Source organism: Antennarius striatus, chromosome 7 (assembly GCF_040054535.1).
Source record: "Antennarius striatus isolate MH-2024 chromosome 7, ASM4005453v1, whole genome shotgun sequence".
NCBI lineage: Eukaryota > Metazoa > Chordata > Actinopteri > Lophiiformes > Antennariidae > Antennarius > Antennarius striatus.
In genome coordinates, this window is record NC_090782.1 from 12,459,150 (window position 1) to 12,483,379 (window position 24,230).

Sequence of the window (24,230 nt, forward strand, 5' to 3'; positions counted from 1 at the left end):
AAAAGCAACCCTAGGAAAAACAGAAAATTCATACAAGTAAAGAACTGTATTATATTATTGTTTGAGCAGATATGGATTTATTAAGAGATTCTTGACTATTAACAGTGGGAGCTTTATTTGGCTATTTATAAATATGTTAACACTGCCCATATTGGAACAGGAAGTACATCACGGTGGTTTGGAACTGGGGACCACTTGGGCATCAAACGCTTTCCAGACCTGGTTCCTTTAAAGTCACAATGTCATCATTAAATGTACTGCGTTGCAGCCACGGAGAATTGTATGAGTCAAGTTAGACAAAAGAATATAATTTGTGAGAAAATTCATTTGTGATTACAAAAATATTGATATTGAATTACTTTACCGTCTCCTGCCAAAATCTGTCAGCGCCTTGTTTTTCCATCTGTGTCATAAACTTGACTCTGAGAACCACTGGAAACCACAAACATTAACGCCTAACCAAATCAATGACATCATTTTGATGTGATAAAGACAATGAGATGTGATTTTGATTTAAAAAATAAAGCAAACAGTGTTCCTTGTTTTTAAAAAGTCTCAATTTAATTTGTGGATATGAACTGGGGAAGCAGTTTACAACCTTGATTCAACATGCAAGCGGCCCAAGAGACGCGTCAAAGACGCCAACGGTGTGAGGATAGTCAGACAGAGCCAACAGGCAGTTTGGTGCTTTCACAGTGATTATTAGTGTTTGAGTTACTTGAAAAACAATCCTGTGGCGGGCTGTGTTCTGACGCAGAACAATCAAGCTCATGAAGTGGAAATGATCATTCTGATGACAGGCAGAGGAGGAAGACAATGTATAAAAGAGGAAGGAGGCTTCAAATAGTTACAAGACTCAACATTCACTCACTCACTCACTCACTCACGCATATGAACATGGCAGCTTTGCAGTACTGATCTTACAAGTTCAGAACATACATGGTGAAAACAGGAGCGCAGTTTTTTGTATCATCCAAAAAAACTATACCATTCATCAAAGATCTCAGAAATAATCCAAACAGACGGATCCGGTGTCCAAGCGGTCTCTCGTACCAAGTGGAGCAGAATGAGGCAGCATGTTGGGGTTGGTTGTAAAAATTATGTCTACTTTGTACCTAAAACATTCTGCTGCAGAGTTACACTCATCCACAACAAATATACAATTATAAGAAAGTTAAAAAAATGTAGAATGTCTTTAAAACCAGGATGTCAAAAAACTTTAGTGTTTGTCCGATGGCAAATACACATTGACGTGCTGTACAGGTGAGGACATCTTTTCAACTTTCCGTCCTGTTGGCAAGGGAAGAGCACCGTAACAACTACTGCTAGGTGCATTCATAGCGTATGAAACATCAAACACAACCCTTTTACTTCACTATACTGTAAAAAGGAAATTAAACTATATAACAACTCCAAAAAGAACTGTACAAGAAGCCTACAGGCTTAAGTCTGATATTTTTGTGATAAGGCACCTTCACACACACACACACACACACACACACACACACACACACACACACACACACACACACACACACACACACACACACACACACACAGACACACACACACGTTGTCCTTCAGAATAGTGTCCTCCAGCCTTTAATGTTGCTGTTCCAAAAACGTAAGGAGCCTGTTTTCACACGTAAGCACCCAACGCTGCGTGGAACTCGGTGAGACACTGAACGAGCTGCTGGAACTTGGGCCTCTCCTCGGGGTCCAGGGCCCAACAACAAGCCATCACCGCAAAGCTGCAACACAGAGAAGACAAATAAAACGTCTGTGCAGCAGAAGCTTCACAATCATCATGCATGTTCTGTGAATGAGGAATGATTCAGTGGGATAAAGGAGAAAGGGGACCAAAATCTGATGTCATAACTACCCAGTTTACACTTCCACTGTTCCACAAACAGCCTGTTATCAAAATCATTTCCTCAATTCTCAATCAGTGTATGGCTTTAAATGTTTTATTTTGCAACCATCTAATATTTTGGAAAAAGGAAGCCATCATCTCACCACCTACTGTGTTTACAAGGAAACCACGTATCAAGTGTTTCACAGGCCTTTGTGGGTGTGTAAAAACACACACACACGCACAGCTTTACATGGTTGTAAATAACATTTCTGAGCTACCAAAAGAATAGTGAGTTTTTGCAAGATACTTCACATCAGACAGCTCTGGTAGCAGCTGAACATTTTTCCTTGGTTCAGCTTCTACATCACATACCAGTTATGTTTTGTGCACTTCTATATTTTACCCACCCATTTCCTTGCCCTGGTATTTAGTAAATTAAACATCTAAAACAACTACAGGACCTCTGTGAGGAACTTTCATCTGACCAGACTACAGATAAAATTTCTTCCCAATCTGGATTAGTCTCTTGAAAACAACCACTAGAATCAAAGCAATAGAATATTTTTTGTGAGAATCTGTCAGAAGACAGAGTCAAACTACTCCTTCTGGGAAATGAAAATATTTTTCTAATAAATCAATCAGAAGCAATGTAATTTCTGTACTTGTGTGTTATTCTCTGTGAATCAACCTACAGTTCATCGGGACAGTTGATTGGTTGTGCTATTCTGTATCCATCCTTCAGGTAGGCCGACATCTCAAAAGGGTCGATGTCGACGTAGGGTGTCTGACCCAGAGTCATCAGTTCCCACAGCGTCACTCCAAAGGCCCACTGTGAAAACACAAGTGATTAACACGGAAACCACTACAGAGCTTTTATTTAAAGACAAGACACAAAACATGTTGCCTTTAATGTGTCTTTAAACAGAGAGCAGAAACAAACTCCACGTCTACCCCAGAGTCAGGAAACCCATGTCGTCAACTCGCATTCAAATACAAAAAGTTTCACAGCATCAACTCAAGAAAAGTATGCAGAGAACATTACTTGAAAGTTATATAAATGCAGTAAGTTTGTGTTAAGGGACAGATGACAAATGGGGGGAGCCTGGCTAGAGCTCCTGATGGAGCCAGAACCCACTGTTCTGACCTCGCAGGAGGGAACGCGGAGCTTTCCCTATTTGTGCTCGTTATTCCTGACCCATATCAGAGGCCACTGCTGTGGTTGCTGCACTCATTTTTACTGGAATGTTGGAAGTCATGCTAATCCTTTTGTAAAGAAAGCGGTAGCTCTTACTAAGCAATATGTAACTAAAAAAAAAAAAAATGCTAGATGCTACAAAATATCTTTTATTATATTCAGTCCTGTCTTTGAGGCGATTCATATCTCACCTGTACATATTCAACTTTTTATTTGGTAAAATTTCTTCTTTTTATGTCATAAAGCATGTATTAACTTGTTTTTGCTTACCGCTGATCACTAGCTTGACATATGGCCTGTAAATAAATGAATGGAGGGAGGGCATGGCCTCAGTGATTCATAGGAGATACGGACAGTCGTACATCCCTTTCCCGCATTAGAGCCCACAGTCCCAACATTGCCTAATGATCTCCTGCAAGGTTATACAATACAAACAACCACTGCCATTAGGGTATATCACTATTGTGTGTGTGTGTGTGTGTGTGTGTGTGTGTGTGTGTGTGTGTGTGTGTGTGTGTGTGTGTGTGTGTGTGTGTGTGTGTGATGCTGTGTTGATGCTGTGTTGATGCTGTGTGACTCCACGCACTTCCTGGACATCCCTGGGGCGGCATTAGCACAGTCCACTAAGACTTGGGCTGGAGACCGGAGGGTCGCTGGCTCAAGACCCATGTGGGCAAAAACATTTGGAGTGTGACATCACAGTGAGAGGTGCAAGTTGACCGCCTGAGCACTGCCGATGTGCCTTTGAGCAAGGCACCATTCTCTTACAAGCTGCCCATGGTGCGCCACAAGTGAGAGCTGCCTGCCACTCTACATCCCATTATCTGCATGCCTACAGGCCCCGTGTGTGTGTGTGTGCATGTGTACGGGCCTGTATGATATACATACATGTATGAATACAGTATAGTGGGGGAAAAAAAGAAAAAAGTAATTTCCCTAAAGAGATCAATAAAGGATTATTATGCCTAAAATTATTATTATTGACTTTTTGCATTGATCGGGGGAGTGATATCTAGAAAGCATTATGAGCATAAGAAACATGTGTAAAACTCATGGCCCAGCTGAATAACCACCAATCTATTTTACTGAGAGAAAAGCAGTTATAGTCTTTTCAGGTCAAAATATTTCAGGAACAATTAACGTAATGACTGTTTGACCTGCAACATAGACTGTGTCTGAATTTCGGCCCCTTGTGTGATCCAGTTTGACACCCCTAAAGGAGAAAATAGGATTCAGGCATGTCTGACTCGAGTGAGACTGGCTGCCTCATAGGATGTGTCAAAGTTCCTGATGTCTGATGCCACACTCTGCTCTCCTGAAACAGGGATGAGTTGCTGCACCTCCCTTTTCCCTCCGCTGGCCAGCAATTTGAGAACAGTTCTGGAAAAACTGGTGTCATTTTCTGCATCTCCCTTCTTTTTTTTATTACTACAGAAAATCATTGATCGATAGGTCGAGTTAATTACGGGGTTTGCGGGTCAGCTATAATTACTTTTGCCCATGTGTAATACTGCAATTCTTACCACATCACTTGCACTGGAGAAGTCGTTGTTGAGCAAACTCTCGAGGGCCATCCATCGCACAGGCCGGTTCTCATTATCACCCAGACAGTGGTAGTCCATGGGAAATAAGTCTCGGGCAAGGGCATTGTCTGTAATCTTAACTTGCATGTTGTCATCGATGCTGTCAGAGAGGGAGCAAAAAAAAAAAAAATTCCAGCATGTTTATTTGTTAGCTATCAAATTCCTGACCAAGTCACTCAAAGCCACAGACAATAAAAGGGCTGGAGTTCTGAGGCAGGTCTTGGATACTTACACGCAGTTCCTGGCAGCAAGGTCTTTGTGTATGACCTCCCTGCGAGACAGGTAGCTCATTCCACAGGCGATCTGGATGGCCATGTAAACTAAATCTTGTTGAGAGATAGCCTGAAAGGAAACACCAGGGAGAAACAGACAATGTGCTGTTGAGAAGCAAAGACAGGAAAAACAGAACCAGGGTGTAACTGGACTGGAGACCATAGGCCACATTACTTCAGAGCGCTGACACCAATGTGTCAACCAGTTCTTATTTCCTTTAATATAATATCATGGGCCAAATTAAAAACTATTTCAGTCTTTAAATGCAACTACAAAGCTAATCAAACAATACGCTGTTAACAGAAACAACCTGAGTCAATGCTCTGCCTCAACAAAAACATTCCTCAGAAGTAGTTTCTTACGTAATTGTTCAAATGTCAAGAATGCTGGAAAACAATCCAACTCTTTATAAAATACAGTTACACAACATGCAACGTTTGCAGGATTTTTGGCTTTTAGTGGAGTCGAGACAACTACCTGATGGATTACCATGACTCCGGTACGAATGTCTCTTTTGCCAAGACAATGAATCCTCACTGACACGCTGACTTCTCCTCTTGTGTCACAATGTGGTTTCACCATTTGTGGTTTTGGGTGAAATGTGATAATGTTTTGTTCACACATTCTCAGAGTGAAGTATATCACATTGTGTCAGGTAATTAGTGTAGAACAGACAAACACAACAGAAACACTTGGGCCGTTTAATCTTGTCTGACAATGGACAGTTTGACGTAGCCTCAAGTTATCAATTCAACAGCACAGAAAAACAGCCTGAAAACATCTGAAGGATGTGAATGATGCCAAAAAAATCCCTTTCATTTAAAAAAGTACAGAAAATTTGTTTTGACAGAATTCCTCCCAATATGAAATAATGCAAAAAAGATTACATAAATGTAATGCTTTAAACGTGACCATAAAAGGCCACACCAACGATTCACAAATTAACATAAAGAGTTGACGCACCTTCAATGACACGATACATAAAAAGGTGAAAAACTATGTGAATTTGTCAACATGCAATCACGACTAACAAAGCCAGCTGAACAAATACAACAAAGCAGTATGTTGTTGTTACACGTGTTGTAGACACATGCTTACTACTGACACGCTAATGGGTGAGCAACAACTGAAGTGTTGATATGACTGTTTCCAAACTCTCTGTTCTGCATGCTCACAAAGAAACACAGAAGCAAAGGCTTTCAAAAATATTCTGCACTAAAAACGGTTTTAAAAAATGCAGAGGGAAATATTTGTTTTGATGAGGCCTGAACCAACAAAGCATGTAAAACTGAGACGAGTGCATCGACTATCAGGTGCTCGGTCAGCCTCTTGCATCCATGCTGAGCAGCATCAACATTTTGTGGGTGGAAACACAACCAGAGGAGAAAAGGTCGACACTCGTTGGATTTTCCCTCCAAACCAGATGTTCACTTGGAGAATGAAGACTCATCTTTCCAAAAGTTTTATCTCTATACGAGATTTATGGTTTGATGTTTATTTAACAGCACAACTTAATGACCGTCTTTGTTTGCTAAAGCTGCTAAACCACATAATGAGAGCAAACGTACTGAAGAGTTTTGATTTACTCAAATGGACGGCAAGTTTGATCCTGTTTGCTCAGAGCGTGATACATCTGTATTGAGGGTTATGGATTGATTAAATCAGTAGTGTGGCATTGCCAAACACATCAAACACATCATACACTTGCTTACGGGGTTAACCCTTACAAAAGCCAAATTGTCTTTAAAAAGTGAGTAAAAACCTTTGCCTGGAGCTCTGGCTTCATGTCTATACCAACAATCACTCCAATAACAGTGTAAACAGTAAGGCCCAGAAGGTGTGGAGTTCAGCAAATACGTAAAACCTCATTTCAGGTTTGAAGCATTGGGATTTATTTTTATATGTTAATAAATCTCTTCATCTAATTGCCGACATGACGTGCATGGAGGCGTTTATCTTAACGGTTTAATATGTTTCTATCTCCTCCATACATGTGGCGAGTTGAACCCTCACCTGTGGGTTGTTAGCCTCAGCAAGCTTGCACTGTCGCAGGAACAGCTTGAGATTTCCCCAAGCCATAAAAGGCAAAAGAACCATGGGCTTCTCTCCATCTTCGGTACACACATGACTTATGGGTAACAGATTTCTAAGGTTGGAGAGAAAGACCAGCTGAGGAACAGGAACAGTACCGCATACATGGTGTCTACATAAATAGAGGTTTGCTACATGTCGGGAGGAAAAGATTGTCAGCAAAATTTGTCATCTTATCGACCTCAAAATGTGGAAAGAGGAAGGAGTGGGTCAACGTGACGACAGACCTTCAAGGGGAAGTCACAGATCAATCATTATGAGAAATTTGAAAGATATACCACGAAATTAGTAAGGCACTAAATTAAATGTCTAATACTCCAATTGTTACATCCCGCTTCAAAGCGGTGATGTATTGTAATTGTCAGCGTTCATGTGTTCGTCTGTTTGTTTGTCCACCAAATATCCCCGCAACCTTTGCAGATAGAAAGATGAAACAAAAAGCACATTACTCAGGCAGCAAAGGGGATGAAAATGAGATGACCTTGAGAAAACTAGGTCGAGGTCAAATTTCAACTTTTTCACTCTCAGAAACTGGATAAGATAAAAATATGAGGGAGAAGACCTGTGTGAGTAAGACCATAGATCAAAGCTAGTGCTTTGGTCGATGACAGTAGGTTAGAGCACTAGCTTTGATCCCTGACCTATGCAAGTAGGTCAGGGTAAAATTTTGAATTCAGAGGTGTCGCGGGATGTTGCAGTCTCTGACTGCCTTTTTTTCCTTTTGAAATGATTTCATAGTTTGGGGGAAGTTAAAATGGATTAGTATTCTCCAGTAGACATCAAACTGGGTCTGTGTGTTATAGTGGTTTTTGTTTCCTAATTTCACATTCATTGTAAACATCTATGAATTGTGTTTGCCTCCACTCACCTATGATGAAGTCCACGAAGCTTGCAACTTTCAGTCAACATCATGGTCACCTGCACCTCAGATGCATGATCTGAACGGTTCAACAAGACAGGAAAGCTCATGATGAGGAGCTGCACGATAAAGGTTAGGGAGAGAATCTCTGCACTGTTGAAACCGGCTTTACTGTTTGATTTTACTGGTGTCCCTGTACAAATTTCCATGCCAGCAATCTAGTTTTTTTTCCTTTGCAGTATTAAAACATCAGAGTAAAACTGACTCAGTGAGGTCAAGTCAATCAGTGCATGAGTGTGGCCATTGTCTGGTAGTTATGGAAAGTAGTAGCGTTCCCTTCACAAAGGCAAAGAGAAGAGGAAGTAAAGACTTTTAACAACATTGAGACTGGCATGATTATATTGTTCACTGAGGGGTATCCACCTCTCCCTGAGCAAACATGAAAGAATGGAGAGGTCAGCTGGCAACTGGCAGAGAGACGCACGCTGCTAACAAAGAACTGACAGTCCCTTTCCCCGCAGCATGAGTAACATAGAATTCAATAACCGTCACATTTGAATCCGTTTACTGAATTGGAATCACACATCTGCTCATCTGATGCACACATTATAAAACCACTGCGTCGTCATTCGACGGGAGTCTCTGGCATTACAGTCATTTTTCATTTCCTTTGGCTATTCACTGAGCTTTGCAGTTTCGCTTTCACAACCAACTTGCGGTCAGTTGAAATATTTTCATTTCTTTTGAGGTTAAACTGCGAATTATGTGCAAGGATGGGGCACCGACCTTTGACAGTCTTCACAAAGACTTGTTTTTCCTTGCTAGGATCCTTTTCGTCTAGCAGCACGCCATGGAAGATGCGGCCAAATGTGCCTGTAAAAGACAAACCACTGGCTTTATTTGAGGAAAAGGGCAGGGAGACGGGAAGAGACATCCCAATCAAACATGCAAATGTCACCTCACTGGCCTCCATGGCTGACTGAACTGTGGACAGAGGTGGGTAAGTTTCTGCTTCAAATGCTTTGCTTTGTCATTCTGAGCGAAGCATTTTGCGATCGGTAAAGAACAGAAAGAAAATACCAATAAATGTCAGGAGTGTTGGGCAGAATCGCCCGAGGATAAACAATTGAAACAAAGCCCTGGCAGCCAATGAGTTAATGGAATTAGGTGGTTTTGGCTCCTGCTACAATTACCAGAGCCAAACAAGAGATTCACTTAAAGTTAGAGGTTCATCACTGAGAATGATTCAGAAATGTGATCGATGTGGAACGACAAATGAACCCGTTCATCCTCTCCTTTGTATAAAATGTCACTCTGTTGCTTGAGGGCTGAGGTAGAAGATAAACCATCAACATAAACTCAGAAAAAAGTTGGGACCTGAGGCCACCTGCACCATGTGTTTCAACAGGAAAGGAGGCGAGGAGTAACAACAGGGTGAGTGTGTAACTGTCTCCTTCCCTCTACGTCAAGCCTGTCTGGACCTGCCGACTCCCACAAACAACTGCCTTTGAGATAAGGCCTTGTATGTCAGGTTTTTATTGCTTATTACTCTCGTGTGTTTAATACAAATTTATTTGTTGTCATTTTGTATACAGGAATGACGTGTGTGGGTCTGGATGCACAGGCGAGCTTCCCACATACATCAGATAAAGTCTGGTGGTTAGAATAGAACAGACACATTAACCAGTCTTGGACTTCAAAGTGGCAGTGGAGCATTTTGTTGACGTAGTTACTGTACTTTTAACCTTAAACCTAATTTTCACGACCTCCTTTCAATATTTACGTCAAGACAGCTGATTTAATTCAAATACCAGATAAAACAAATACAATGGCAGGGGTCCTCGTCTCGTCAGACACAAGGAGCGGTTAATTGAAAACTTCATAAATTACATAAAGCTCAATATCAGAAATTCCAAATACATGGAGAATTACAAATGCTTCAAATGTTCAAACAATTTTAAATGCAAATTTCTAAATTTCTACATGACATGTACATTATGAATGTTACTCATTTTATTTTAGCATTACAATCTTTCCAGAGTTGTGTTCTTGAGTTATGGCCGCTACTGTTTGGGCACAGTGAACTCGGACCACAAAATTTAAAGTTCTTTTTGAAGCCCAAGAGGATATTTGTTCCAAACTTCCTTCCAGGCATTTCTGAGCCATTGTGTTGAATGGATCATACTGAGGGATAGCCACAACCATCGTTAGCACCGAGACAGAAAAGCTCTAGTCTGCACAAGGCAAAAGCAAATACAGCTATCAGAAAGCATCAATTAGCATTCATTTAACAAAGAAATACCCTATAAACAAGTTATTTTCCAATCAACAAAAGTTTACACATCGGTCCAGCATAGGACTGAGTTCAGCAGGACCCCAGATTAGCAGCGGGGTGGTTTATTTAAATGCAATAGGTGTCTGGCGTGACTTTTTAATGGCTTTCCAGATAGGACCAGACACCTTCCGCTGGAGAAGGATCCGATAATAAATGACCACGACCAGAGGTTATGTACTAACCTGTTTGTTATCAAGGAGAAAATGTTTTTGCTGGCACTGGTTTGTTTGTCTGCTTGTTTGGAGGATTACCTGAAAAGATGTCAACAACTTTTGACCAAACGTTTTGAGGGGAAGTGACGGCTCAGTGCAGAGCGGATTAGATTTGGGTGGTGATCTGTTTGTTGTGGTTCACTAGTGGAGGATATAACGGAAATTTATGGAAAAGTCACTCCTATAAAATAATAATAATAATAATACTGACTTGAACTGAGAGATCCAATTGTAACTGAAACTCTTCAAATTCAGTTTGGTGTCCACTTGAAGTATCTGCAAAAGTTACATCCTTGGATCTTGAAAAAACTCCCAATTAGTGAAATACTGTTTTTCTTGAATAACTATAAAACTAGTAATGACACCAATGTGACCCTAGATTGTAGGGGTTCAAACTCATGGAAGTGTTGCTTTTAGGTGGAGTATCACCATCATACATAGCAAATCATGGAGCCACAGCCTTTTCTCGTACATCGCCGCTCGCTATTTCCGCTAGCGAGCGACGCTATCGCCGCTATTTCCGCATGCCGACGGAAATAACCGAACTGACCTGAACGCTCCCAATCATTAAATATGCACTCGAGTCATGACCTCTCGTCCAATGAAAAAAAAAAAAGGTTTTTTTACAAGCTAAACCCACAAATTTGTGTACAACAAGGTGAGGACGATCGATCAAAAGAATCCAGTGTTTTCTAGTAGAGTTTGTGTTAAAGTCCTCATTAATAAAGAAATGGTGAATGCTGAGAGGGGGTAGGAGTGGTGACAGACCGATCAGAAGGTAAATGAAAATATATTATCAATACTTGTTTGTAGTCTTAGACTTTTGATCCCTATGACCGGCAGGAATAACCAGCGATGCATGTAAATATGTATTCACCTCGCTTGCTATTTTTCATGCCTTTTTAAATTGAAATGAAAAATCATGTTGTTGAATTTAAAAAAATTAAATAAAATAAACTATGGCATACCAATGGTGTTGTTGGTGGTCAAAGTTAAAATGTCTTCTAGTCTAAGTAAAACTTGCAAGTAAACATTGAGTAATACTTTTTATGACTGTATCTTCACATAGTGAATGCAAGTTTTCAGTTGTTGAATCTCACATTCATACCTGCATAAAGTAGGACAGAAATAAAGATAGTTCAGCTTCAACTGTTGACTTAAGTGTATTTTTGTAGGTAAACTGAACAGAAGATTTTGTCCTCAGAATGCAACAGAACGCAGGAAAACAACCCCATTTTCTAAAACATTTACTGGGGGAGGCCCCCCCACGCCCCCTGCAACAAGCGTCTGTCGTCCCCGCACTGCGCCACTGTCTTGGACACAGAATGTGGCTTTTTGTGGCTTGCTCAATTCTTTTACACCGAGCTACAGTGGCTTAGTCATACTACCTCCTAGTGCAAGCCCAGCATTGTATAAATCCTTCACTAACCATCAGGTCATCAGTCACACTAAACCCCAGTGTGGGCAAATAACCAGACAGGAAAGTACAGCCTAGTTTGGTTCTATTACATCACAGCATCACTTAATCCTGTTCAAGAGGTTCTGAAGTGAGAAGCATTGATGAAACCAAACTGAAACTCAAAGGTTTTCAATGTAAAAACTGAAGACAACACATCGCTGTGTAGTTTCTCTCATCAAGCTCAGCATTTTGCCAAGTTTGTGCCAACATTTGCAGTGACGTTGATCAGATGAGGCATGTTCAAACAGGGGGAAAAGAAACGTTCATGTTCATAGTTCACGTCTCCTCTTTGTATCCCAGACAAACATACGCACTCAAAGTAATGAAAGTACAGGGACAATGTTTCTGTACACCAGGCTCTAGATTCCACATGACAGATTTATTGACTTGTCAGACTCAAAACATTACGCAGCAACTTAGACATTTTCCTCACAATTGTTTTCCAAATGATTAAGTTGACCTTTACTATTCACATCTGTTAAGAGAAACCAGTGGAAGCCTCAAACATATAAATCTTAAAGTTGAGTCTTGTAAACAGATTGGACCAGAGTACACCCAACAAATTACCTGTGAAGGTGTTTTAGGAAACTCAATACAACATTCCTGGAATTCCATTTATGCAGGTTAATCCTTATTACACACTATCCAACTATTATCTCAGTCAACAAATAAGCATTATTATGAAAGTGTGATTATAGCTACTATACACACATGCGCCATATGCAGACTGTAACACACGAAACAGCTTTGGAGAGAGATGCAACAATGCTCCTGAAATCTCACCCAAAGAAATATTCAAACATTTAATTCCCTGGACAAACTTATATTTTATCAATGAAACAGCTGCACAAGAGGAGGCGAGATCAAATATATTCTTTAAAAAATTAAATATATATGACAAAACATAAATTATATATATACATATATATATATACATATATATATATACATATATATGTATATACTGTATGTGTCTGTGTTAAATAAAATATATTTTAAATAAGTTATATGTATATATTTCTTTTCGCTTCAGGAATCATCAACTTTTCAAACACCACTAAAGCTCCTACACTGCCAATCATTTCAGAGCTTCTCCACACTTTCTATCACATTTCATTGACCTCTATACTCAGATTATTTTCTCAGACAATCTAACCCTTTCACATCTTGTCTTTATTACAGTTACAATGTGATCTCAATTACATTATGTATTCTGTTTTGCTCACATGGGTTCAATCTGACATTATGAACACTTTGGACCAACCAGCTGGCAGAGTCAAGTCTTTTGCCAACTAAATAAGACGTACCACCTCTGGGTGGAGCCCAGAACAGTTCAGATGTAAACGGCGTTGTGTTCATCTTAATAATAATAATAATAATCTATACTTTAATTATCCCTCTTGGGGAAATTCTTTTTACACTCACACGCACACATGTATATATATGTTAATTACACACATGGGTTAGAGGTTACAGGCCCCTGAACACAGCACACACTAGGGGCCTGTAGGCATGCAATTAGCAAGAGAGGACATACTTCTTGTGGAATAACCTCCCTATAAATATTAGACAGTCTGAATCTGTAAATGTCTTTAAATCTAGACTCAAAACATATCTGTTCGACCTAACATATAAGTAATATCGGGGGTGGCGGTCTCAATGTTTAGGTTTAGCCTAGTCCTGCCGACGAGTCATAGGATTTCTTAGTTAGGCCCCTGCCTCCCATTAATCCTCTGCTATTCTGGTCCCTCTAGCACCTCTCTCGCCCCTGCTATCTCTGCTATCTCTGTCTCTCTCCCTTCTTCTGCTGTTCTCTCTCACAGGCCTCTGTGTGGTGGATCATCGGCAATCGGCTACCTCGGTCTGCTTCCATGGCTGGCGATAGCACAAGCTGTACAGTGGTCCTGTTTCATCATCCACTAGGGGAGTGCTGGTTGTGCCTCATTTGGTTCTGCTGTGATTTTGGGGTTTTGCCAGAGTAACCTTGACTTTAACTTTTTTGAGCTCAATGACTTAGGCACTGTCTGGTCTGTCCTCAGAGTGGTGGATCCTCGGCAATCGGTGACCCCTGTGTGCTTCATCGGCTGGTGGTGACTCGCTCTACTGGATGGATCGGCATGCCTTTGTTATACATTTATTGTTACTGTTATTGTTACTGTTATTATTATTGTGTTGTTAATCTGTACATGCGGTATCTATTGCTTCGTCTGTCCACTCCTGGAAGAGGGGTCCCTCCTCTGCAGTCTTCCTGAGGTTTCTCCCATCCATTTTTTCCCCTGTTAAAAGGGTTTTGGGGGGAGTTGTTCCTTATCCGATGTGAGGGTCGCACTGCTTGCAGTGCACAAAGGTCAGAGGGATATCGTCCATGTGCAGATTGTAAAGCCCTTTGAGACATTGTGAATCTGTGCTATATAAAAATAAATAAACTTGAAACAGTGATACAACGGAGGTGGAGTGACGGGTCGCACACGAGGGTCACGCCCCAATGAGCATCTTGTGGGGGGGACGGCGCCTTACTCAATGGTGCCTTGGCAGTGGCTGGGAGGTGAGCCGACGCCTCCCATGATCAGCTCACACTCCAGGGAATGTTCTGGCGGGAGCGGGATTCGAACCCCCGATGGCTGGGCGATCCTGTCTTCAAGATGATGGCTCTACCGCTGAGCCACTGCCGCCCCTTGTGGTATTTGTGAGTCTGCTCCTTAATTTGAGGTGTTTGAATGAGATGCAGGAGCAACAGTTCAGCACCAATGTAATGTCTGTGTATGGTTTGTTTGGAATAATTTTAAAACTTATAACCTGCCTCAGGATAGAAATGATAACTATCCTTTGTGACACGATCTGAGTTCACTTTTGAGCACCATGAGTAAACCGTCTGCAACTGTGAGATAACATTCACACCTGAAGAATAAAGAAAAGTAATTTGGGAGCACATTTCAAAGACAGAAGATGGAAGCAAGTACCTTCATGCAAGACATCTCTTAGTGTGACTCTTTCCCTTGAGATAGCAATGTCTTTCACTTTGGCTTTGGCCTCCATGAGAGTAACACTCCTCAAGTCGTTCTTCTCAATGCGGAGAGATGGGTAACCTGTGGGGATGGAAAACCCATTAAACGAAATATGATCCACATACATGGAACACTTTCAATGAGCCTGACAGGTCTTAAACTGTGACTAACATAAGAAAACAACCTCAGGGACTTGGGCTTTGCATCATTTTTGACAGACACATTTCTCGTCCAAGACAAGCTTCTGTCCAATTTCAATTCCAAGAATTTCAACTGTTAGAAGAAGAAACCCTGTGACTAAAACAACTCATCCGACTACATGCATGTTGCATCAAAGCACGTGAAATCCAGTATTACAGCACTTCCACTGCATAACATCCATGTGTATGCATGTCAGTAGCTGAATTCTTACTGAAGTGAGACTGAGTTTGGACTCAAAAGAACTTCCTTGTGGAATCTACACATGAATGAACACATAGTGTACACACAGACTCTTTATATCAACACACCCCATGTGTACACAACATGTCAGTGATGACAGATAACACATTCTTGCCTCCTGAAATGCCATGATAAACTGTGTGCAGATTGTCGATAAAGCAGTGACTGAATTGAGATTTAGGAAAAATTGCTAACAAAAACAACATCCAGGTAAAGTTCATGACAGTCCAACAACAGCCTCCTCCTGCTCGAGTACTGTGTTTAGTACTGTGTGCACAGTTGTGTGTACACTGACCCATCTGGGTTCACTGAGTTAGACAAGGTGATCTAAGGCTTTAATGGAAGGTGCATCAGAACTCTGAATCAATGCTGCCCCCTAGAGGTCAATGCAGCAGCATCAACCGTCTTTAATGGCACAATGATTTACTAAAAACTGGAATAGAGCAAATGTTTTTTCTTCAACAGAATTTCACTTTTATCAACAGTATACTGCAGATCCAGGCCACATCATTTCAGGTTTCCACTTAACACTTAAAATACTCAAAACCTGTTTAATATTATAGGTTTCTACAATAAATGGAGGCTGGCCAGGATGATCGAAACTCATATTTACAGTATTTTCTGCACTATAAGGCGCACTGGACTATAAGGCGCATCTTCAATGAATTGCCTATTTTAAACCTTTTTCATATATAAGGCGTACTGGATTATAAGGCGCACTGTCGGTTTTTGAGAAAATTAAAGGCTTTTAGGTGCGCCTTATAGTGCGGAAAACACTGTGAGTGGATGGTTTTTGGATAAAATTGTGCCAGTGTGTGAAGTTGAATCAATTTGAGTTTAAAAAAAACCCCATCACTGTTCATCAAAGACCGACACTATATGTAAGTATGTTAATGATTCAGTAAGGTTTAATCTATTTTTAGTCATCTTATACTAGTTTCTTTTTTTTTTACATTTCACTAGTTTAATTGGGCTGTTTTCTCACAGACTTGAACTGAACCACTAAAATATCAGCAGTCTTTCCACTCATCCATTGTAACCACAAAAGCCCGCTACTGAAGAAAACTTATGGAATAAATACAGAGAAAGTGCAAAGTTTTCTAAGTTTTAAACATCAGAAATACCCAAGATTCAACAAATTACACCATGGATCTATTGTTAGTAGGATTAAGTCCAAAGGGTCCCATCTGATCAGATATTTTATTACAGAAAATATGAAACCCATGACAAAATTGGCCACATCCTTTTCCTTATTGAATTAATTTTCAAATTATTACTCCATTTCTTCAGTAATATTTTAACATTATGGAATGATTCCTTTATTTAGTTTTTTTCTATATTGGCTGTATATCCTCTGACAAAGTGTGTACTATATATGCTGAATTCTGTGTGAACTAGCTGGGATAGCCTGACTTTGGTGTCAAGACTGAACCTACACAGACAATGTTCCTTTAGGTTGAAGCTCCTCTGATTGGTTTATATCTTCGCTTAATGTCTACACTTATGTCAATTGTTCCACTTTCCTTAGTTTTGAGTGAACAGAAACAAAAATGAGTTGGTGTGTGTGGGGGCACACGGCCAACCACCATCTTGTAAACAGTTTGAGACAACACATACATTATAGTGGACATATTGATAAAATAAACCACCATGAGCTAGACCGAGGAGGAGAGGTCCTAAATGAGAGTTCCTGTGTTTTTATTTAATTACATTATCACTTTCTACAATGATTAACTTTTCCACTACCTCTCACTATAATCACACTAGAAACAGGACGCGAGGGTGAAGAAATGCAATCATAGATGGTGTTCATCCAAAGTCAAGTACAGAAAACTATGAACAAATAATGGCTCAAATGTTAATAATTATATGACAAAAAATATATATCATTACAGTTCTGAGTTTTCTACAGAACTTACTTTTTGTTTCATGAGGGGGTGCACCAGGATTTTGGAAGGAAGAAGCAGCAAGCTGGAGTATGGGTGCAGAACCAGGGTGATTGTCTGATGACAAGAGGAAAGGGGTGGGGAGTGGAGGATGGAAACAGTGAGAAAGAAGTGATTCAGCGATACAACTCCTTCAAATTACAACAAGATCTGAATGGATGAATGGATGGATGGATGGATGGATGATCCTATATTGATTAAATCCTAGTTAATAAAGAACACATAAATCCAACCAGGCATGCTTTCAGGTTGGGTTTATGTGTGGGTGGTGTGGAGAGTGTTATCGTCAATCCATACTAAAGTGGGTCAAACGAAAAGCACAGGCAGTGACGTGTGAGTTTTGTCCGCAAGGGGGCAATGGAGGGCCACACTAAGGCATACAATTAGAGTGTTATTCTGAAATGTAGATAAATGTAGATAAAGTGTATGATGAAATCCTCATCTTCCCATTCCATCGCTTTACTTCATCAGTCCGTCTGTAAATATGGTAAATATATGTGATGGTATTTTTTTGGTGTTGTAAAATACAAAATGGTAAATTTCAGATCCAAATTACAAACAGAAATATAACAGGATGAACATGTTGGAGGTGTTGCATGGAGATATTTTTTTAACATTGAATGTTGGGACAATAGTAATTTCCAAGTTTCTAGCCTTGCCTTGAAAAGCTGAACAGCTGTGGGTGGAAAACAAGAGTGGTACTGATCATTAACACTTGGTGAGAAGAAGAACATGCATAAATCCAAAAGAGAGAAGGATAAATGCACTGACTAAGAAACGGGAACAGAAAAATGCAAACATGATAAAAAATGTGCTGATAGTCCCATTTCTTCTGTAAAGCTGGTTGGTTCCTCTTAAAAGCAGCTCAGACTGACCGATTAGTTCAAAAGTTGGTTGTAAATTGCAAGTTACTGTCCAGTCTTAAGCCATACGACTTTGTAACTGGATGAGTGTGTTGTTCACAATATTAATTACATCAATTTAAAGAATTAAGTTTCTGCCAGGCCCGTATAAAAACACAGCTTGTACCTTTGACTGGTGAACAGTTGACCTGACACATCACTCAGACAGTAACAGGTCACAAGGCACTAAAATACGTGAACATCACGGGGGAACTCTGTTCTTCATCGCAATCTTATGACACTAGTTAGGTTACGAAAGACATTCCCAGTTGCTTATTGCATTTGGAGAAGTATGCACATCTTGAGGAAACCAGTGAGAAAAGGGACAAAAAAAGCAAAGATGTCCTTCTGAGTCTGACTGAATGCCCGTGAACACTCCGATAGGTCATCCGTGCAAAAATTGTTTGGTTTTTAAAATAGAGCATTAAGTACAACCCAGTCCTGGAGTAAATCAAATCTCTTACTGGTGACAGGGGCCGCGTTGTTTGGAGTGTCGGCCCTCAGGTACTGAGTAGTCTGGGTGGATGGCTGAGACAGGCCCTGTGAGCTCCCACTGTCACTCACACTGAAAGACACAGAGTTCATCATAAAGCTCAGTGGATCCACCTCTAAAACATGAGAAAATGTTCCTCGCCTCTCAGGAACTACATAGCAGTTTCAACAAAATTTACCTGACCAGGTTGCTGCATAAAAATAATCAAATTGAATTACTTATTGACAATCTCCAATATGTAAAAAAATTCACTGAAGCATCATAACTTCAGCATTAAAAACAAACAATGCACAAAATAAAATAACTATTATTAAAATAGATGCTTATTAATTGTCTGTGATGGACTGTTGATTCAGCTTGAAACAATAAACTGAGTTACAACCAGTCAAAAGTTGGAAAACTGATAGAATAGTCTCTAGTAACAAAATTCCCATTGTGGAATGTGATTAAATTAAACAATTACAGCAACCTAGTTTTGTGAAAATATAAAAATAGACAGATTTCCGTGATATGACCAAACACTGTTCAGATGAATAGCAAGAGGCCAATCTCTCTCCACATCAGCATCTGATAACCTGCATAGCTGCCTGCAGCCATCTGGAGAGGAGATTACAGGAAGCAAGCAGGAAAGCTAAAGTGCAGGTTTCAACTTGATTTAGTCCTCTCAGTGGAGATGACCCATTTTTGTTTTGTCTTTCAACAGCATTCTGCAGAAAATAGTAACATAACTTTCAGATGTGACAAATAAAAGCTGTAATTCTATCGCACTGTGGACGTTTTTTATTGGCTTCAATAAAACAAGTGCTTCACTGGTAAATTAAAATGCCTAGTTAGAGCAGGGAAAAACGACAAAAAAAACAAACCTGTCCTCCATCTCCACTCTCTTCATGCTGTGCAGGTGCAAGATGGCCAGGATGATCGCCACAAGGAAGATGACGATGCAGCACACACTCACACTTATATAGAACACCTGGGTGGATGTGGTGGGGGCGGTCACCCCATCTACTGATGAAAACAAGCCTCACATCAACATTAAACACACACAAAGCACAACAAAAGACAAGGAGACGGGAGGCAGCATCATAACGACATGGCTGAGAGAGGAAGAGGACATATGGACACCAGGGGCTCCTCTTTCAGCCAAAGGAGACTTGAACAGTAGAAGCTGTGATCTGGTGTCTCATCACCTCTCTAAAAGTCTCTGAGGGGCCCAGGTTCTGGGGCAGAAAGAAGACGTCCCACCAATGGAACTCTAACACTGGGGTGGTGGGTTCACTAAAATACCTCCTGCTGGAAGAAGGTAACCACTGGGAGTGCAGTATGCTAACAGAATGCAGACACAAAAGCAGAATAAATCCCTCTCTTCAGGGTTTCAAATCACCTGGTTGTGTGATGTCATGCATCTGGCTGCGTGATGTTATCTACAGACTTCTCAGTGCTAATCCAGCCTCTGCCTTGTCTGACTGATGCTCAACACGAGCCTCTTTCATGCAAAGAAAAACCTTTCATTCCTAATCCTTTTAAGACATTTTTGGCTATTGTTCCTGTCATTTGAGTTGCTAACTGCTGTTGGCTGCATTTGCATCAAACATTACAGTCCTGCCCTTCCTTTCCACCTCACATTTACATTGACACACATTTCAGTGCCATTACTACCTGTGCTGTCATCGCCGAGGTGGAACAAAAAGACACCCCTTTAGGCCTTACTATTTATTCATACAGAAAGTCGGGGTGAAAACATGGAATGAACAGACGATTGGAGCAGGATCTAGGAAAGCAAAATTACTTACAATCAGGCCGTGGAAGAGTGTTGTTGTTGAGGGGAATGGGAATGTTGGGGTCAACATCTATTCCTGTTGACAAAGGAAGCAGGGAATTACCATAAACCTTAAAATGCCAGACTTAATTGACAGAGCTATGATTTTCAAACTACTAAACAAAGATAAAAAAAGTCAATGTATTTCAAATGACCAAGAAGTAAAAAGCCATTAATTACTACATAACTACTTGAATTCCAAAGCCAAAGCAAATTAAGACAGATGCTTCGACATAAAACAACATGGTAGTTTAAGATGTGTTCATACGACAACCTGAATGCAGTTTTTAGATGAAAGCAGACAGAAACCTCAATGTCATTTAAAGATAAGTGACTGCAATGTGTTAGGATTAAAAGGGAACATCCAAGGGGAAACAAAGGAAACTAGAATGGCTGAAAAATAATCTGTCCTTGTTGGACAGAATTTTAGAAGTCACCCCAATAGACCCATTTGTAGCTGGTATAGCAGGAAAGATAACAAGTGTTACCACAAATACTGGCAACGACACTGAAACGTCCCAGTAAGGCAGCACAGAGCCGTTACTGACACTAAACACCCGTGTGTCTGCAGCTATGATCACATATTTGTTTGGATGAACAGCTGATCATACAGATACTTACTTTTGTAGCACATTTTCCTCCTCTTGAAGTTGAGCACTGTGTAGTTGTTGGCATGGATTGTCAGATTGAGCTGCACCGTTAAAACAGCCTCTCCATCCACCTTGCCAGAGCAAAAGAGGTCCACTCTGAACACTGTAGATACAACACACACATTTAAAAATTCACTCTCCTGCAATATCTTGTTTACACCTGTGTCTGAGTGCCTAACCCACTAAGTCTGGGGTAGTTAGTCTTATTTCAGATACAGAAGATCAGAACTATTCCAGTCTGCTACTACTGGTCAGTGGAAGGAGAAACAAAGACATCTTATATTATTGAATATTTAATTTGTTTCTCCAGCCAAACTTAAAATATCATTTTGATCATTTTACACTTCTTTCACATCAAACAGTTATTATTTAAAAAATAAGGTGAATATCTGGTCTGATGATGTCTTTTGAAGGAATAAATGCAGACAATACACGGGGTCTGGACCCCACCACGGAAAATTGCAGCTCAGGAAACTAAACTGAAGTATTCACCCTCCAAAGAATAGAATATTAGGATTGCATTTTTAAAAAAGTAAGTTGCTAATATTTTACAGTTGAAAATAAAGATTTTATCTGTTAAACAGTTTTGTCCCTTCATCTTCTGATCACAATGTGAGAAGCCGCTTTGTCACAGATGACGGCTTGCCATCTTATTGTCTTGAATAAGATGGCAAGCTGTCATCTGTGACAAAGTGTCTTAGTGACTGAAAAGTACGTTGTCAAATACTTTTTTTGAGTTTTCAAAATCGGGCAAACAAGCAAAAAAGAACCAGCTCTAGAGCAGATACAGTAGAGGATGTACTTTCTCAGGCAGCTAAGGAAGCACAGTCTGCCAAAGGAGCTGTTGGTCCTGTTCTACACGGCAGTCATTGTTCTGTGTCCCTCCATCACAGTCTGGTTCGGTGCTGCCACCCAAAGGGACAGGACAAGACTGCAAAGAACAATCAGGTCTGCTGAGAAGATCACTGGGACCTCCCTGCCCTCCCTCCAAAAGCTGTACTACTCAAGAATTAGGAGTCGGGCAGGGAAGATCATCTCAGACCCAACACACCCTGGACAGCGACTATTTAAAAGTCTACCCTCTGGGAGGCGCTACAGAGCCCTCCTCTCAAAAACCACCAGATTAAAGAACAGTTTCCTCCCCCAAGCCATAAGACACTTGAACAATAAATTAAATTATTTGTCTCCAGTCCTTGCAACCTGTTTACATATGCACTCAGCACTTGTACATTGTGTCCCCCCCACCTACTGTGTTTTGCGTCATGTGTTTTGTATTTAGTATAGTTATTTATTTAGTATAGTTATTTATATGGGGCGGCAGTGGCTCAGCGGTAGAGTGGACGTCTTGGGACCAGACAGCGCCCAGCCATCGGCGGTTCGATTCCCGCGCCAGCCAGACATCTTCGGAGTGCGAGCTGACAGTGGGAGGTGTCAGCTCACCCTCCAGCCACTGCCGAGGTGCCCTTGAGCAAGGTGCCGTCCCCCCCCACAAGCTGCTCATTGGGGCACACCCCCGAAGTCGCGACCCGTCCCTCCACCTCTCTTGTACCAGTCATCATTAACTGCATGCCTACAGGCCCCTACTGTGTGTTGTGTTCAGGGGCCTGTATACGATATTTGTGTGTGTGTATTCTGACTAACACATATATACAGTATATATGCATGTACAAAAAAACTGGAGTGGAAAACATAATTTCCCCATTGTGTGGACGAATAAAAGTGGATTTGATTTATAGTATTTAAAGTATTTAGAACAGTCAAAATTAATGTATGAATGTACAGTTGAGACACCACCTGCCAGAAACAAATTCCTTGTCTGTTTTTCAACAAAAGATGGCCAATAAAACTGATTCTGATTCCGATATGATTTCTTGGCTTTGGACAGTCACTAAGCAACCCACAGTAAATACTTTTTGTATGGATTGACCTCAAGAGACAAAACACAATAAAACAAGCCACTAGTTTTGCCCTGTTTCCAGTCTTTACGATACATTATGCAAACAGGCTGCCGGCTGCAGCTTCATATTCAATAAATAAAACAGAGTTGCAGCAATATTCTCATGGAACTTTTAGCCACAAGGCCAAAACTAAAGCATTTTGCTTTTACAATACTACGATCATGTCTGGTTGGCACAGATGTTACAGAACTAAGTACACTATTGACAAAGTCCACTTCATAAGCTTGTAGAAGCGCTGTGAGGGAGGGATGGAGGGAGAGATGGAAGTATGGATGGATGGATAGATTTCTGACAAACCAGAGGGAACGCGAGGCACCTCCCCCTGACTGGAGATGTTGCTTTGGGGTTGGTTCATGGCAACGGGGTTCTCCATGTGGAAGCCAAGTCGGTAGTCAACCTATAAACAATGGAAGATAACAGAGGCTTGTAATGCATTGCCTTTTAAGTGCAGATTTAAGTTCATACATGACTAAATATGATGATTACTGGTGGGCCTACCTTTGTCTTGGAATGCCATGTGAAATGAAGGCTATTGGTCTCACTAGGTACAGGCAGGGTGAAGGACAGGGCGTAGTGGTTCACCACATTGTCTCGTACATAGTAGAGTTCTGCATCCAGGCCTGTGTGAAGACATGGGACAAAAGTCGTATTTCATGAAAAAATACTGACGTCGCTTTCCTGAGTATATTGTAAATAACAGAAAGGAAAAACACCTGAATATAAAAGACAACACATTTTGCAATTTAGAGGTAGATGTAGACAAACACACACAAAGCCTGAGGAAAATAATATAATAGCTATTCAAACTGCCACCTTGGATTAGGAAGGTCTAGAGATGGATTAACCACATCTGTTAGTACTTCAAACCTTTGAGTGCTCAAGTGAAAAACTTCAAAACGTTCAAGTGAGGCACCATCCAAAGTATGACCACAATTTTCTCTTCACAATTGGGCAGGGGAAGGGGTGAAGAGGAAGGGGTTGGGATATGAACTTGAACGTTACATGGATAGATGAGTTGGCTAGGACTGTAGTGTGGAGCGTTTCTCTCTCCTCCTGCAGCCACAAAAATCATGCAATTCTAATGTGTGCTGGTGAAATCCCTAACCCTGGCCTGGGGCAGTATTGTACTCCTTGAACGCATCTGTCTGGCAGAGTGG

At 40.7% G+C, this 24,230-nt stretch overlaps 1 protein-coding gene and 1 long non-coding RNA gene across 6 annotated transcripts in view; one reads left to right on the plus strand and one right to left on the minus strand.

The window, feature by feature from the left end:
- Positions 1-539: 539 nt before the first annotated feature.
- The window catches only part of ryk (receptor like tyrosine kinase), a 36,567-nt gene continuing 12,876 nt past the window's right edge, over positions 540-24,230 (minus strand). The window contains exons 2-16 of one of the 3 annotated variants that reach the window (XM_068320171.1): positions 23,572-23,693; positions 23,371-23,470; positions 21,087-21,218; positions 20,440-20,502; positions 19,513-19,654; positions 18,621-18,721; positions 17,228-17,311; positions 14,823-14,948; positions 8,643-8,729; positions 7,866-7,935; positions 6,920-7,052; positions 4,866-4,975; positions 4,574-4,733; positions 2,548-2,684; positions 540-1,751 (exon numbers count right to left, since the gene is read on the minus strand). In XM_068320171.1, coding sequence (XP_068176272.1) covers positions 1,640-1,751; positions 2,548-2,684; positions 4,574-4,733; positions 4,866-4,975; positions 6,920-7,052; positions 7,866-7,935; positions 8,643-8,729; positions 14,823-14,948; positions 17,228-17,311; positions 18,621-18,721; positions 19,513-19,654; positions 20,440-20,502; positions 21,087-21,218; positions 23,371-23,470; positions 23,572-23,693 — 1,679 coding nt within the window. In that variant the 3' untranslated portion in view covers positions 540-1,639. The remainder of the gene's footprint in view (positions 1,752-2,547; positions 2,685-4,573; positions 4,734-4,865; positions 4,976-6,919; positions 7,053-7,865; positions 7,936-8,642; positions 8,730-14,822; positions 14,949-17,227; positions 17,312-18,620; positions 18,722-19,512; positions 19,655-20,439; positions 20,503-21,086; positions 21,219-23,370; positions 23,471-23,571; positions 23,694-24,230) is intronic. The other 2 variants (XM_068320172.1, XM_068320173.1) reach the window with 2 other exon arrangements.
- Positions 8,352-14,813, plus strand: LOC137599320 (uncharacterized). 3 transcript variants are annotated; one of them, XR_011036796.1, is made up of 4 exons: positions 8,352-8,574; positions 8,682-8,856; positions 9,265-9,378; positions 13,617-14,813. It is a non-coding gene; the product is annotated as an uncharacterized lncRNA (long non-coding RNA). The 3 variants fall into 3 exon arrangements; XR_011036795.1 differs by having other exon boundaries at positions 8,682-8,852; positions 12,896-14,813; XR_011036794.1 differs by having other exon boundaries at positions 8,353-8,574; positions 8,682-8,852.